This window comes from Macaca thibetana, chromosome 4 (assembly GCF_024542745.1).
Source record: "Macaca thibetana thibetana isolate TM-01 chromosome 4, ASM2454274v1, whole genome shotgun sequence".
Lineage (NCBI taxonomy): Eukaryota > Metazoa > Chordata > Mammalia > Primates > Cercopithecidae > Macaca > Macaca thibetana.
Genome location: NC_065581.1, coordinates 113,574,861 through 113,591,747, shown reverse-complemented (window position 1 = coordinate 113,591,747; position 16,887 = coordinate 113,574,861). Strand labels below are relative to the sequence as shown.

At 43.1% G+C, this 16,887-nt stretch overlaps 1 protein-coding gene across 9 annotated transcripts in view; it reads left to right on the top strand.

Annotated features, from left to right (window-relative positions):
• PLEKHG1 (pleckstrin homology and RhoGEF domain containing G1) overlaps positions 1-16,887 on the top strand; it is a 245,182-nt gene that overhangs the window by 77,954 nt on the left and 150,341 nt on the right. For 3 of the 9 annotated variants that reach the window (XM_050786237.1, XM_050786236.1, XM_050786235.1), the window contains exon 1: positions 1,058-7,141. The exons of the other annotated variants lie outside the window; for them this stretch is intronic. In XM_050786237.1, the coding sequence (XP_050642194.1) occupies positions 7,063-7,141 (79 nt within the window). In that variant the 5' untranslated portion in view covers positions 1,058-7,062. Of the gene's footprint in view, positions 1-1,057; positions 7,142-16,887 lie in introns of those variants that run through there. 9 annotated transcript variants of the gene reach the window in all.

Below are 16,887 nucleotides of genomic sequence, written 5' to 3'. Positions count from 1 at the left end.
AACTGCAGTGCTAGAAGCTGTGAGAAACGGAGATGAAAGAGACAGGTTCTACCCTGAAGGTGGAGCTGGTGCAACTCAAAGGCACTAACATAATTCACGTTCAAAAATGTCGTCATGGAATTAATTATAATGAGAACAAATACTTAGTGACAGCCTACATATCTAAAAATGGAGAACTCATTATTTTCCGGAATCACCCACCACCCCATAACCAACTCTCTCCCGTTCTTCTATGCATACCCTGAGACTCAATGGCAACGCCAGCCCCCAGGTGCCTTAACCACAAGCTTCAGCCTTTCCCTCCTTCCTCCTTCTCCCAGCCCCATCCAATGAGTTCTCAAACTATAGGCATTCTCCCTGCAAGTGCTTTTATCCAGGCTGCCACCGCCTCTTCCTTAGCAGGTGTCCATGCTTGCATTATTTCTTCCTCTGGTCTGTTTTCCAACTTCATTGAGAGTTGTCTTTTCAAAATGCAGATATGATTGATTATGGTACTCCTCCATTTAAAACATTCAGTCCAAACTCTTTACTGGATATATAAGACCCTATGTGGTCTGGTGCCTACTTACCTCTACAGTCTTGTCTCTTGTTTCTTCCCCTATACACACACACACACACACACACACACACACACATACACACACCAATTTCTACCCTACTGCATTGCTTGCACTTCCACTGGATAGGCACCATGGGTCTTTGCACATGGCACTCCCTCTCCTTAAAAGCCTATGCTGGCTTCTCACCCCATCCCATGACTCCAGGCTGGCTGACTCCTATTTATGCCTGTTTGTTCTTCTAGACTTAATTCATATGTCATCCCTTCTAGGGACATCTTCATGATATAGGTCCCTACCTGACACATGCAGACACAAGACTCAGGAGACCCACTTATGTTCACACACCTGATACATACCCCTCATGTAGAATGCTGTCAGTGCTTTGGGAAGTTGAGGCAAGAGGATCACTCAAGGCCCAGCCTGGGCAATATAGCGAGATCCCGTCTCTAAAAAAGAAAAAAAAAACAGTTTAAATTAGCTGGACACGGTGGTGCACACCTGTAGTCCCAGCTACTTGGGAGATTGAGGAGGGAGGATCACTTGAGCCTGGGAGTTCAGGGTTACAGTGACCTGTAATTATGCCAGTGTACTCCAGCCTGGGTGACAGAGTGAGACCCTATCTCTAAAATAAATAAATAAGTCAGTACAAATATTATATAATGCATAAAGACAAAATGCAGCAAAAAAAGGTCAATGTGTTCCCTCACTTTTTGTAGCAAAGTGTTTTTTAGTGTTATTTTAATTGATAATAATTGTATATATGGGATACAATGTGATGGTTTGATGCATATATACACATTGTGGAATGATCAAATCAGGCTGTTCTTTGTGGTCAGAACATTTAAAATCCACTCTTTTAGCTCTTTTGAAATCTACGATACATTATCATTAACTGCAGTCACCATGCTGTGTAATGGATCACCAGAGCCTGTTCCTCCTCTCCCACTGAAACTTCGGACCACTTGATCAACATCTCTCCTTTCCCACCCAGGCCCCTCCACCATAGCTGAGTGTTTTAAAACTATTCCCAATGAATACCTAAATTTAAGCAGTGCCTGAATAGCTTTCATAACTCTACAAAGTGAGCAGGGAGAAATCTAACTCCTTATGCCATTAATATATAAACAGGAACGGTTTCAATAGATCTGTGTTAACTTCAGATGCCCTAGTAAATAGGAGTTTTTATATTAGGTTCAGCCTGAATTACCCATCTTGACCTAATCTAATTGATGTAAATGGTAGGAATTAATTTTGTGCAGGCAGGGATAAAGACTAATCCAGGTCAGTCGGCACCTTGTAATTAATCCATGTACCCTTTAAAATAGAGAAAGAAATGCTGGCACACTCTGTGGCTTAAGGTTCTGCACCAGTCTAATGTAGAGTTCTATCTAAAATTTTATAGGGTTCACATTTCAGGGTTGAATTACAAATAACAAAGCCTTTCCTAAAGTTGGTTATTTCCAATGGCCAAATCTTCAGGTGTTCTTAGGAACTGGTTCTAACCAATCATGAGCAGATGAATATGTGAATGAAAGACAAAATATTTCTAGGTGATTCTTAAATATGATTAGAAAACCTGGGTTTTTATCATATTAAGTTATCACTGATATTACAGTTTTAAAACATGAAATCTCTGAGTATCAATTAATTATAAACTAGAAATCAGCCTTAATTCATTTCCTTTCATTGCTGAGAAAATAAGTAATCTCTGAAAAAACCAACAATATTAATGAGCAATTTTCTATAAAATCAAAATTTTAAACTCTTATTAAATTGTGTGTGTGAGTTAAACTGCCATAACGACTTAAGGTAGCCTTGCCTTGCTTTGATATAGAGGAGAAAATAAATACAGAAATCATGTTTGTAGGATTTTAAAGGTTTGGCATGAGAAAGCTCCATTGCCTTGACTTTTCTAGGTGGCTCTGTTCTTAATAACAGTTTTTAATATAATTCAACCTAGGTTGTAATCATATAATAAGTATTAAGCTACAAAGAGATACTTAGTTATTTGTTAAATTTGTCAAACTTCATGGCTATGTTCAGCAATATAGCATTTCTCAGGGCAGAGAAGATGTGAATATTAAATGTAAGTAAGGGAGAAATACAAGCAGCTCACTTTTCACCAAAGTGTTCTCTTTGAAGAATCCATAAAATAAAGTAGTTATCATAAAGCAGATCATGTTTTCCCATGGGAATGAGTTCATAATTACAGGCTTGCTTCTTTACCTAATTATAAGCAATGGCATACTTTTATAAATTACAACAGCTGTGATAGAAATATCACCCACACTAATTATACCAAAGTTCTCAGGGCCATATAGTTGTTCATTCAGTCATTCAGCAAGCATTCGTTAAGTATGTACTCTGTGCCAGGTGCTGTTTCAGGCTGTGGGAATTTGATGCGGGCAAAAAACACATGCGCTTTCCCCACCACCCCATCAATATACTAAACTAGACCAGTAGGAGAGATGGCTATAAGCCAGATATTCATTGTAAATTATAAATGCCATAAAGGAAAAAAAAAATACAGGTAGGCATTGTCATGAGGTGGTGATCACCATGCTGAGATCTGACAGGTGAGCAGGAACTGAGGTGGCGGCAGAAAAGCGATGTAGAGAGACAGTGAGCTCTGGAGGAACTTAGAGATGAGTGACGCATCTGGCATGGTGTGGGAGAGAAGGCCAATAAGGTCAGCAAGGGGGCCAGGATGGGAACATGTGAGTGCTGGAGGCCAGGTTACATACAGGTTGTGATCCTTATCCTAGAAGAAATGAAAAGGCATGAAAGAGTTTTCAGCTGATGGGGTAAGGATAGGGTGACATCAGGTCTGCCATTTGAATGATCATGGCACTATAGTTCTGCTCCCCTCCAGAGAATATTTAGTAGAATGTTATACTAGTACAGATGGAAGATGACCACGGTAGAGATGGAGAAAAGGAAGTGACATGCAAGTGAATTAAGAAGTAAAGAAATTGACTAGAGGTGGTAATGATTTGAATGTGTGGAGTGATGGAAAAAAAGGTGGAGAGGATGGCTCTGACATTTCTGGTTGGCAGAACCCCACAAATGATAGTGACATTCCTTGGAAGAAGGCCCAGTTTGGGAGGGAAGTTGTGTTTCATTTTGGGTATATTACATTTCAGTTTCCTGTGAAATCTCAAAGCTCAGCTATCAAATAGTCACTTGGATATACTGGTCTGGTGCTCAGAAGTTTGGGCTGAAAATATAAATGCATCATTGGCTGATCCTGCAAAGGAGATTGAAGAGGGATGTTGGTACAGGGAGGAGGAAAACCAGGATTCTAAGGGGCCATGGTCCCCAAGGGAGGACAGTGCTTAACATGAAAACAGTGGCCAGAAGTATCAGATGCTTCCAAGAAGTTACATGCAGAAGAAACATAAAATACCAGTTGGGTTAAGCAGCATCATATTACAGAGAACTGTTTTGGTTGGGGGGGTGTGTGGTGAAGCAGGAAAGAGACTAGATTGGCATGAGCTGGGGAAGAGATGAAGACAGTGAGTACAGATAGATAACCCATTTGTAGCTTTTACACTTGAAGGAAGAAGAGGGCTACAGCTGGAGGAGGACACGCTGAGAATCATGGGAAAGTTGCCTTAGATGGGCAAGTTTGAGCACATTTTCCCACCATTAGGACAGACAGAGACGAGGTGCCCTTGGGAAGTAATGAACATCTCTAGGCAGTAATGCTCATATAGAGTCCAAATTCTATATGAATTTACAAATGCATTTTTGTGGATTAACTTATTTTAGCAGAAACCATACATGCATTGGTGTTTCCACTGCTTTTCTCATATACATGGCCCCCGCAATGCTGAGGGCCGTACAGACAGCATGGGAGTTAGCGAGCGCTCAGGTGAATTCTGTGCAACATCCAGTTCAGAACAGTTCAGCCTGGGTAGTGGTTATCACTTTGAGAAAAGAAAGGATAACAGGCCGGGTGTGGTGGCTCATGCCTGTAATCCCAGCACCTTGGGAGGCTGAGGCGGGTGGATCACGAGGTCAAGAGATCGACACCATCCTGACCAACATGGTGAAAACTCGTCTCTACTGAAAATACAAAAAGTAGCTGGGCATGGTGGTGTGCACCTGTAGTCCCAGCTGCTTGGGAAACTGAGACAGAGGAATCACTTGGACCCAGGAGGCAGAGGTGGCAGTGAGCCAAGATCATGCCACTGCCTGGTGACAGAGGGTGACTCCATCTCAACAAAAAAAAGAAAAAGAAAAAGAAAAAAGAAAGGATAATAGTGGATCATCTTTTTTTTATTTCCCGTCTTTAAAAAAGAGTTGTAGAATTTCCTCCATGTTCTTTGTATTGAGAATTCTATATACACAGATGGTTCTGCATCCTCCAAATTTAGAAAACCTTTTTTCCCCATCCCCTGGAGTCGTTAGCTTTGCACAGCTATCCTTCCCTAAATGCAGCCTGGAGCAGAGTCCCGGTGGTGTCTGAGAGAACCCAGCAATCCAGAGCCAACTTGAGGCCCTGTAGTTCAGGGAGACCTTGAAACCTGTGAATGAGCTTCCTGAACCCAAACTTTGCCGATCCTCAGTTTCTTTTTGGCCTTGAGTACAGAACGGAATTTGCAGCAGCTGATGAAGTACGGCTGAATGGGCCAGGCAGTGGTCCTTTAAAGCTAAACCCCATTCTATAGTGTGCACAGAGCATGCTGCTTTGCAATATGGCTCCACCCTTGATGCTAAAAAAACCTATTAACATAAAGACTCTGCTTTTCCTACAGTTGACTCTGCCTCAGTACATCTGGTGAGCAGCAAGCCTGATGCCTGCTCCCTAAGTCCCCCCTTCCCCCACAGTTAGGCTAAGACCACCTTGCTGAAGCCATGCAGCTTCTGTGCATGGTGAGGCCTGAGCCTGCATGTCCGGACCTCGTGCTGGCAGGCCCAACGACACTCCAGAAAGAGCCACCACCTGTGGCAAAGTTGTCAGCAGCTGAGTCAGCTGCCACAGTAAAAAGTGCACTAAAGCTGCTTACCAGGCCACGATAAAGGCCACCTGCAAGACTGCAGAAGCGAACTGTGGCACAAAACACCGTGCTGCGAGTGGCCACATGAGAAACCAGTGGGCCCACACCCACCGTGCCACATCTGTCAGAAGCCACCATCTCTGAGGATCATTTTGTTTCTCAAGTGCCATGTCCCTGAGCCAGTCCACCAGACATGGAGGCTTGGGGAAAAGGCAGTGAAGACCCTCGTCACCCAGCCAGGTTCTGCCCAATTTGAGAATTTGAAACCAAGCGGGAAGACAGAGGAAGACTAGAAATTCTCACCTTTATTGCTAATAAGCTGACATTGGAGATTATGTCTCATGTCTGGGCCTGTAGGTATCTTAGTTAGTACCGAACTCAGAATCAGAATCTTGCTAGGCGACAGGCGGACCTGAGCAGCCCTTCACACACAGGAGCAGACGTTGCACCTGCAAGGGGGAGGCAAAGCGGGTGCTACTGGTGGGCAGCTCTGTGCCCTGAAAGCAGGAGTGCAGCCGATCATGCCTGCCCAGTTTTCCCTTCCTATGCATGCCAGTCTAATTCCTGAGTCCTGCCCCCAAGAGAGGCATTTGGGGGTTAAAGAGAGACCAGGAGCTCCTGGAGGACCACCCAGATGGAGAGAACATCAGGAGTGAGGTTGAAACATGCCACACACAGCCCCACCCTCACCCCATGACTCCTCCCTGACATTATAGTAGGAGGTCAAGTATTTGCTACAGAGTTGGATAGCGTACTTAATGCTGATGGCTTTGTGCGCATCTTAACAGTTGACAACAACATCATCACAGCTTGACACACATTACTTCAATTAGCATGCGTTCTGTGTGCTCAGAACCACATTAGGCCCTAAGAGACTCCAGAGAAACACATGGCCCAATTCAGCCTCATCCTCTGTAGAGGGCAGATGGGGACAGTATTTATGTTTATGAAATTTAGAGGATAGTTGTCAATTTGTCACGATAGGACATTAGCAACAAACACCCATGAATGAAAGTTTGTTGTGAGCCATGCTGGCCTTTAAACAGCCTTCAGGATGATTCTGGTTTTCTAGATGTGTTTCCTTTCTCAGTGTGTCCCTCTTCATGAGAGGAGAGGGGTTGTATATTACAATAAGACAGGTTTGGGAGGGAAATGACTTCATGGGCTCAGTGTTGAGCTGCTTCCCTTTGCATCTCAGGGGAAGGTGTGGTTCACCCACAGCAGGTCCGGTGAAGGAAGCACGTGTGTGTGTGGAAGGGTGGCGCTGACCTCCCAGACAGGACATTACCCTTCTTCCTCTTCCTGACCACGTTCCCACTGCAGTCACGGTCATCGCTCAGCTTCCTGTTGGGGAAAACCTTGGACACTGTGCACCCACCTGCTATAACTGGCAAACTAAGGATGACAGAGTGTTCAATGATGCTGTTCAACTTGAACCCTGAGTTGACGCACGGACCGCTCTGCGCTAGTATCCAGGGCATAGGACTTCTGAAGGAAAGATGGAGCCGTTCTTGGTGGGGCGGAAGAGGCAGGAAACTGTTGCTTGGACAAATCGTATTCTGGGCCAGAGCATCACAGGCGAGTGAAATATGGGAATATTGAGGGGGCCTGGGGTGGAGGTAAGATGAGGCGATCCTATGGTATGGCACCTGCAGCCAGGGTGGTGGCAGGGGCAGTGGCAAGCAGTGGGTTTCATGGAAGGATAAAAGTATCAGGCAGCGTCCTCGGGTGGAGACCACGGGTAGATGTCCCTGGCCTCCGGGACTGTCTTCACCCAGCAATCTATGTGCTGGGTACATACGCTATACTGGGCACAAAGAAGGCTGTGATCCATGACTTTCAGAAGCCCTCAGGCTAGTAAATTGGCATCTTCATACTATCCTTGGATCAGATCCAGGCTGACAATGTGAGCAAATGTGGAAAGTTTTAGAAAGTGCAGGCTCCCTGGCACTATCTTAGACCTCATAGAACAGCCATTTCAGAGCGAGTCCTGGGAATCTGCATCCCCTTAAGTGCCCCCTGAGGCTTGGGGATAGATAATTGCATGAGACAAACTCTAACAAGTAAATCATCTCAACAGAGTGCGAAAAGTACTGTGATTGGCTGTTCAGGGAATGACGAATGCACAAAGGAGGTTCCCCTAGGTGGGAAATTCAGGTGTGGGGTTGGGGAATTGTATTTGAAATTTCAACCAGCTCCATCCACCTACTTTCTCACATACCTCCATATCCTGTCTGGTGGCTGATGGCAGCAGCTGTGCAGGGGTCTCAGTGTCTGAATTTGGGCAGTTTGCTGTGCTTCCGAAACGGTTCTGGCCTACCTGTGTCTCCCCTTGGACTTCTGATTGGCCCATGAGGGATGGGGATTTTTCGATCTGTGGCAGCAGTAATGATCGAGGCCTCCAAGAAGAGCGCCATTTGGAGGGTGTTAGTAGATTTTTGATAGCCTCAATACTGCGTCCTTTAGATGTGTTTCTTTTCTCAGTGTGTCCCTTTTCATGGCGCGGGCAGGGGGTGTATCTTATAATCAGACAGGTTTCTGGGGGAAATGACTTCATGAGCACACTGTTGAGCTGCTTCCCTTTGCATCTCCGGGAAAGGCGTGGTTCACCCGCAGCAGGTCCGGTTAAGGAAGCACGTGTGTGCGTTCAGCATTGCTGCGTTTTCCCTGCCACCTCACCCTAAGGATGGGGTCAAAGTTGCCTTCTGCTTGTCTTGATAGAGGCTCTCTTCAACTCCCTACCACTCCCAATTCTCAGCCCACGCAGTCTCCTACCGTGGAACACGAAGTTCCAAAGAGATGGTTCCAGGTGAATGCACAGCTGTGTTCCCGCCTCCTGATCCTGTCTCCAGTGAGTGACACTGGGTCATTCCTCAAGATCTCTCCTTAACCCCATCTTCCAAGACAAGACCAAACCCCACACTTGAGCACTGGGCTCCCCTGCTCTCTTCCCTGATGCCACCCCACTCCCACAGGGCCTGACCCCAGCAGAAGACAGCTTCAGCCTGTCTTATTGACTCTGGGTGTGACAGGAACAGAGATTTTGAAGGCCTCTTTGCCCTTTTCCCTAGAGAGTAGGTGGCTTTGTCCCTGAGCAGCTCTCCCCGGAACCTATCAGAGCCCAGCTCAGCCCTCTGTGGCAGAAGGAGCTGCCCGTGGAAAAGGAATCCCACTCCAGTGAGGAAGGAGAAGCACCCCACAAGGAGGCCCAGGACACATGCCTCTCATCAAGGGCTGCCCCTCCGAGATGGTGCGGCAGGAATCCCGCCCTGAGATTGGAGTATGGAGAGAATAGAGCCAATAGCTTCCTACTCTTCTACCATTTTAAAATCCCATCCTGCATTTTGACTTTGCCTCTGATCACAGTGATACCAAAGGTTTTCTGAATTTTGGAAAGGTCAAAATAATAAGGTAAATGTCAACAAAATGAGTATGTAAGGTGTGTATCCTTGAAATACTCTTTGGTAAATTGTAGTTTTATTTAAATGTGATCAGTTTTAGGTGATTCGGGGAATTTGCCCACCTCCTGCAGAAACTATCTTGATCTTATTAAATTAAATAAGATGTAACTAGGGAAGGGGAGAAAAAGAGTGAAATCAGGCATGGATCATTCCATCTGTATAACCCATAAAAGTCATAACAACAGTAAACAATACCAAAACCTCTCAGGCGGCCTACAGCTAATTCAATCTCAACTTCTACCACCTAGGCTGAATGACAAGGGAGTCTAGAACTTTCTAGAGCTACTTGCTCCTCCCCCTGCTTTACTGCAGTCATTGGTCACTGCCCAGTGTGCCCCTGGCACCTGACCAGTAGGGGGCACATGTGAGCAGCGTCGTATATGAGCGCAGCACAGGCACCAGCTGGTCAGGATGAGGCACCTCTACCTGGGCTCCGTAGGAGAGCTAACTAGGTCATTGGATTCGATTCATCTTTTTAAAGTCTTTGTGATGTACTTGATTGGGATTTCTATTAAATCTCTTAACCAACTTTCCTCATTCTCAAATGCCAGTGTAATTCTGTGAACACTCCAAACATTAGAAATACTTTTCTTATATTGTAAACAAATTCTGTTTATGTAGAAGATGGTTCTCTTTGCAAAACAATTGCCTGAAAGCTCTTCCAATTTAGCAAGGAACATAGTCTGAGAAAAGAGAAATAGGTATGCAGTTACATACCCCGCCTCAGCCCTCCCACACATGGTCATTTTTGCTTGTTGAAAAATTAGACTTTAAGTAAAAAAAGAAGCATCAAAAATGATCCCTCATATAAAGGAGACTGTGCTTTTATAATATTGGCCATTCTTTTCAGTTGATTGACTTTATTCCTATTCTTCATTTTTATTTTTGCTGTTGTCTGTTTTTCTCTTGTCTCACCTCCCAAGCTTTCTTTCCCTGAGCCTCCCGAGGGAGGTCTGACAACACAAGAAGGATGAGAATGTGGGCGGGAGATGAGGGTGGGAGGAACTGCCCAGACCTGTCAGGCTTGGGTGTAGCACCTGCAAGAACATGATTCTCCTGTGGTGACAGCCTGACCGGGCCCCCCCACCCACCAAGGCAGGACCACGGCGACCCGGGGAGCATGCTGCCAGCAGCCATGGTGGGGGCTCTGGTCAGAGGATGGAGGAATCGAAGTTCTCCTCGAAGGGCTGAGTCAAAACTTCTTATCCCACCGAGCCAAGATGGAATTCCAATTCAGGGTATGTTTGACACCTGGATGTGGCTGTGTGGCCCTTTGTAAAGGGTTCAGAGGGTGATCATGGGCTTATAAGCTTTTCTCCACCTTCAAATGGAATTGACAAATCCAGAATCTGTTTTTCTTCTCAGGTTATCATAAATTGTGACTAATTTTACTTGTGGGAGGTCTATTTTCCTTTCCTATCAGACTTCAGTAGTCACATAGTAGAAGATTATTACTACTTTCTTTTTTTCCAGAGCTGTTATTTTAAGATGGAATTCTTGTTCTGCGGTATTTGTGTTTGCCTAGTGGGATAAAAAGGGTGTACTGGCTTTTGGCAAATTTTAGTCTAAATCACATCACTTTATTATGTCTGGAATGGGAGATGGGGAGAGTACTTAATTTCTGGTTTTTCCCAGTAATTCTTTTTATTTTCTGTTTTGTTACTATTGTTTTGAGGCAACAATAGAACTAGTGACAAAAATGTAGCTTTCTTGTTAACTTAGTTCAAAGGGTTATTATGGCCTTTTTCTGAAATAAATTTTCATTAGAATGAAATACTTTGGAAATACCTGACCTCATTCTTTTCTGTCTGGACCTTGGACTCCTTAATGGTACTTACTAGAAGGGAGCTCTTTGGTCTTGCCGATGATCAACCCATGGGAGGAACACAGTGCCAGCTGAGGAAGCAAGTCTGAGCCCAGAAGTCATAGACTCCCAGGGCTGTCGGAGCTGGCCTGCTGCCCCTCCACGCTCTCCTCTGACCCCACGCCCTGAGAGTTTCCTAGGGAGTAAACACAAGTGTTGTTGCCTTTCAACAAATATGTATTGCAAGCAAATATATACCACATTTTTTTAGGCAGTGACATGCTCTGATCTATAGCTAATCTACTTTTAAGAGGTGTAAAAAACAAATGTTATCATCTGTTTTGTTTGGACAGTGGTTTCCAGCCATACTTTTCAGGCTCACTATATTCAAGAAGAGTCCAGCCAAGAAACTCTTTTGAAAATAGCCTGATAAGTATTCATTGCAAGGTAGTATATTTGTCATTTAACCAGGTATCCTAAAGAGACAAGGCTGTTCTATGTTCTAAACTGCCAAAAGACGAGTGATTATTTGTAAAACCTAGGCATTCAGTAAGAAGTGCAAATCACAGTATTTAAAAAATTAATCACCTGATTTTGATCCTTTGCTTCTCAGATGAGAAAACAGAGCCCAGGGAAGTTGATTATTGAACTTCAGGCACCACAACCAATGAAGTGGCAAAGCAGGCCTGGAATTACATGTCCCAGACTCTTAATCTTACATTTTCTTTCTTTTTTTTTTTTTTATTTTTTTATTTTTTGAGATGAAGTCTCACTTTGTCACCTAGGCTGGAGTGCAGTGGTGTGATCTTGGCTCACTGCAACCTCCACCTCCCGGGTGCAAGTGATTCTCATACCTCAGCCTCCTGAGTAGCTGGGATTACAGGCACGCTCCACCATGCCCAGCTAATTTTTGTATTTTTGGTAGAGACAGGGCTTCACCATATTGGCCAGGCTAGTGTTGAACTCCTGACCTCAGACGACCCACCTGCCTTGAACTCCCAAAGAGGCCTTCTCTCTTTGGGATTACAGGCATAAGCCACCAAGCCCAACCATTTAATCTAACATTTTCTCTCTTATCTCATACTCTCCTGAAAAATTTGACAAATTTCTGTAACAATATCCAGAGCTTTGCAAAGTAACAAAGTAAAAACATAGTAAAAACTATGCTAACATGTAAAAGATTTTTTAAAAAACAGTGTATTGAGATATAATTCACACAATTTACCATTTAAAGTGTACAATTCAATGGTTTTTAGTATATTACATTATTTACTTTTTAAGGTGTGGTAAAATATATATAACATAAAATTTGCTATTTTAACCATTTTAAATGTACAATTCAGTGGCATTATATTCACAATGTTATGCAACCATCACCAGTATTTTTATAATTTTTTATCACCCCAAACGAAAATTCTGTAACCAATAAGCAGTAACTCTGTTCTCCTCTCGTCCTGTCTTTAATAACTTCTAATCTATTTTCTGTCTCTATGAATTTGCCCATTTTCCTCTGGGAATTTACTAGATATTTTGTATGAGTGGAATTATCTAATATTTATCCTTTTCTGTTTGACTTTTTTCACTCAGTATTTTCAAGACCCATCCATATCGGAAGTTCATTTCTTATGACTAATGAAATGGTCTGTTCTAATTCCCTTTTATTTCATTCTCTCTCCTTTTAATACACTTTAATTTCCAACCTGGTCATGAAATCCTTTAAGTATTTTTCAATCTTTTGGTATTTTTATATTTAAGTTATTTAAATACAACTTAAGTGTGAAGAGACTCTTAGGATGGTATTTATTTTCAGTTAGTTCTTTAAAGGCAGGAGCCATATGTTAATCTTTGTTAAAAAAATATTTTTGTCTCAACAATTAGTCCAGGCCCTGGCATAGAATAAATACTTAACAAATTTATCCTGAGATGGACAGATGGATGATTCTTAAGGTTTTACTTTTAAGTATCAGAAAACAGATTTTGGCTGGGTATGGTGGCTCACGCCTGTAATCCCAACACTTTGGAAGGCCGAGGTGGATGGGTCACCTGAGGTCAGGAGTTTGAGACCAGCCTGACCAACATGGTGAAACCCTGTCTCTAGTAAATACAAAAGATTAGCCATACATGGTGGTACATGCCTGAAATGCCAGCTACTCAGGAGGCTGAGGCAGGAGAATCGCTTGAACCCAGGAGGCAGAGGTTACAGTGAGCTAAGACTGTGCCATTGCACTCCAGCCTGGGCAACAAGAACGAAACTCTGTCTCAAAAAAAAAAAAAAAAGAAGAAGAAGAAGAAGTAATATGGTCTTTGAGCTTTAGTTCTGTATTCTCTGGAATAATATTCTCTTTTGATATAAAAATTTATAGTTGCAATTGTTTCCCACTCCATAGAATTGGTAAATATAAAATGGTCATGTGTTGAATAATATAAGCATTTTACTGTGCCATGTCAAAAGTGAACTCAGGAAATCTGACAATGGCTAGTTCCTGCCTTTAGTGACCTTCTGTTGGTGTTTATTACTGAGGGTGTTGGGAGTCTCCTGGATGCTCAACAGTGTGACTTGAGATAGGTCCTTTAAATTCATAACTGCTCTTTTATTTTATTTTATTTTGGAATTTTTATATTTTTTTAATTTTATTTTTCCATAAGTTATTGGGGGTATGGGTGGTATTTGGTTACATGAGTAAGTTCTTTAGTGGAGATCTGTGGGATCCTGGTGCGCCCATCACCCGAGGGGCATACGCTGCACCAAATCTTGGCCCCACCAACATGGTTACTCTTTCTCAGTGCTGGGCTCAGGAACTGACAGCAGTCAAGCCAAAACAGAAGCTGCTACTACTTCAAGAAGACTTTTCACACCTCACTAGAGTAAGGAAATGGAACACAAAGGTTTATTTCAGTGGTTCATAGATTTCACCTCCAAATATCAAATGTAACTATACTTCTCTAATGGTTCTGTCTCCAAGTAAAGTAAGCATGCATGTATTTGTATATGAGTAGTCTGCCATTCAGCACACTAAAACACGCCCTTCCTGGGCTTCAGCTATTTCAAAAGGTGTGGAGGATGTGAGAGGAAGGGTGCAAAATGAAACCCTGGATTAGGAGTTAAAATTACTGTAGGATGTCTTTACTGGAGATGATTTCCCACGCACTCTCTCAAAGATCTAATCAGGAACAAACATTTGCACATTTTATGTTGCAAACAAGTTATTTGGTTTGTTGAGTAGAATCATGGTTATTTTCATGCCTGTGTGATTTCAGGAATTCTATACTCCTGCTTTTGGGAAGCTGCTTCAGCTCACAGATCCCTGCCTGCCGTGAACACCTGAATGGCCTGTGGGCTGTGTTGTTCTTCTGCAACCCAGCGCATGCATTGTTCACTTTCCCCATAGTCCTCCCTCATCTGGATGATGAACCCAGTTAGATCTCCATGGCCTGATACTCTCTAAATCCCCCACGGCGGGTGTCCTACACAGAGTAGGCACACAGTGAATATAGCAGTGACTTCAGAAAACTGAAATACAAGACGTTATAAAGGACAGAGCCTGGTTCTTATATATGGCCTGTGTAATCTGTCTTGATGCTTTGCAGGCCAAACCAGATACTTAAGTTATTATTGCTTTTTACATTTCAAAGGCCTACAGACTACCATTGGCCTAAATATAAAATAATAATTTCTGTCTGTAGAGCTGTACACCCTGTAGTCGAAAAGAAAGCCCTTCCTTCCTCATTTCTTAATGACAGCCTGTAATCATCTCTGAGCAATTTTTAAGATTTTTTCTAAACCACCATTTCCGTCATTATGTCGGCTGGGGAAGAGCCTCTTCTATCAATAGAATGGTTCTCATTCCTTCCCAAGTCCAACCACCCACCTTCTGAGAAGAGGTCGTTGTAAATCTCAGCCAACTTTCTTTTTCAACAATTATGTTGGGAGAAATGTCAGATGATAAAATCAGTTAATCACCAAATATTTACTGAGGACTTGGGAAAAGTTTTGGGGAGCCATTGGAGAGAATATGACTGAACCACTGTACATTCTACCCGAACTCTATTTCCTCATTCACTTCCAGCCTAGGCTTGAAGGAACAAGAGACCAGGGGTGGATCCAGGTTCCTGTCTAGCTGGGACATGGCCCATTTCCTTTGCGAGGCCTGGGAGCAGTTTGAGGAAGCCTGGTTAGGCATTGTCAATCCCAACTGAAGTCGCTGTTTATATGGGGTGAGGAATTTTTAACCTCACCCCATATAAGGCCTAACAACTTCAGGTATGAGTAAAATAAAGACGGAAATTGCACATCACAACTTAATGTTTGTTGTGTTTATGTACTGAAAGTATTTTATGTTTATAAACTCAAAATTAACCCCATTGTATAAATAATGGTAATGACTATAATGGTTTAAAATAATTTACTGTATCTGTCACTCTTTTCTGATGGAATTTAATAGACTCTCATACTCTTATTTTACTTCAGATCAATAATACAACTCTTTTCCCATATTTCTTCATAATTAACTATGTAATTATCATTTGATAAAAGACTCTTATTTTAATTAGAATAATATGATCATGGGCTAATGACTCAATAAATATTCACTGAGCAGCTGCTATGTGGAAAACTAATGGCATGCTGGAAAGAAAAGAATTTTTCCTAAGGCTTGTCCTTGACCTCAAAAAAGCATTTGTGATCTAGAGAAGACAAATTTAAAGAAATGCTACAAGTATAATATGAATAGGCTGAAGTAAATAAGTAGTAAATAAATATCAGAGGGAAAAAATGCTAATTTTAAGGGAGATACAGAGTTTCCCCAGTAAGTAGAATTTGAATGGAGCCTTCCAAACCATTGAGGATACTTTCAACCCTGAAATTTGGGCCAAGAGAAAGTAAATATTTGCTTTTGTCACACTTTCAGTCTCTTTTAACTTATGAAGTTTCTACTAAGTCAAACTGAAATTAATTAGTTATACTGTCAGAGTGAGTGCGTTGGTGATTTCTCTGTGTAGAAAACAGTGGAAAGGCCATCCAAGGGCAGGCGTTAGCAATGAGCAAAGGCGCAGAGGAATGAAAGCAAATGACATTTGGGGGTTGAGATGTCCATATGGCTGAAGTTCCAGGTCAGAACATAGAAGGCCTTAAATGCCAAGATAAGGAGCTTGGACTTGATCTGTAGACCTCAGGGAACTGTTCCTGCGTTAGGATCACCTGAGGTCAGGAGTTCGAAACCAGCCTGGCCAACATAGTGAAACACCGTCTCTACTAAAAATACAAGAAGTAGCCGGGTGTGGTGGTGCACACCTGTAGTCCCAGCTACTTGGGAGGCTGAGACAGGAGAATCACTTGAACCTGGGAGGTGGAGGTTGCAGTGAGCCAAGATCATGCCACTGCACTCCAGCCTGGGTGACAGAGCAGGACTCTGTCTCGAAAAATTAACAAACAAACAAAAAACCTGTGTGTGACTTATTTGGTGTCTCTCTACTTCCTGGAAGTTGCTTCTCAACTTTTGGCTTCTCTCTGATCATTCTAACTCTGGGACTTGGAAGCTCTTATGTCAGCAAACAAAGCCCACAGCATCTTCCTTCTTCCTTTGTATGATCAGCCAGTGATTCAAATTGCCATTGGAATAATCTCTGAATTCCCTGGGATAGACTCTGAGGTCCTGCATCACTAACCACCCTCTCTTTGTTTACACTGCAGCACAGCTGCTTCGTTCAGGCTAACCACTCCCGCATGTGTTTCGTCTCTCCTGGCCTGGCTCTCTTCTCCAACACTTGGCTGCTTTGCACATCCCGTCTCTGCACATCCTCACCCATCACCTCCTTCCAGAGCCAGCTCGATGCCCAGCTCTTGGAAAAGCATATATGGCCCATGTTGTTACATTCATAAATCATACAGCAGCATCTCTGGAGTGTCTCCTTTGCACAAGGCTACGAGAGGAATGCACAGCTGTGAGTGACCCAGGTCGGGATGCAGGGACCTCGTGACTAGCTTGAGAGGCAGGGCAAAATGGCAAAAGATGCAAACAGCGCTTCAAGAGAATGGAAACTGTGTCACATGATAGTTTAGA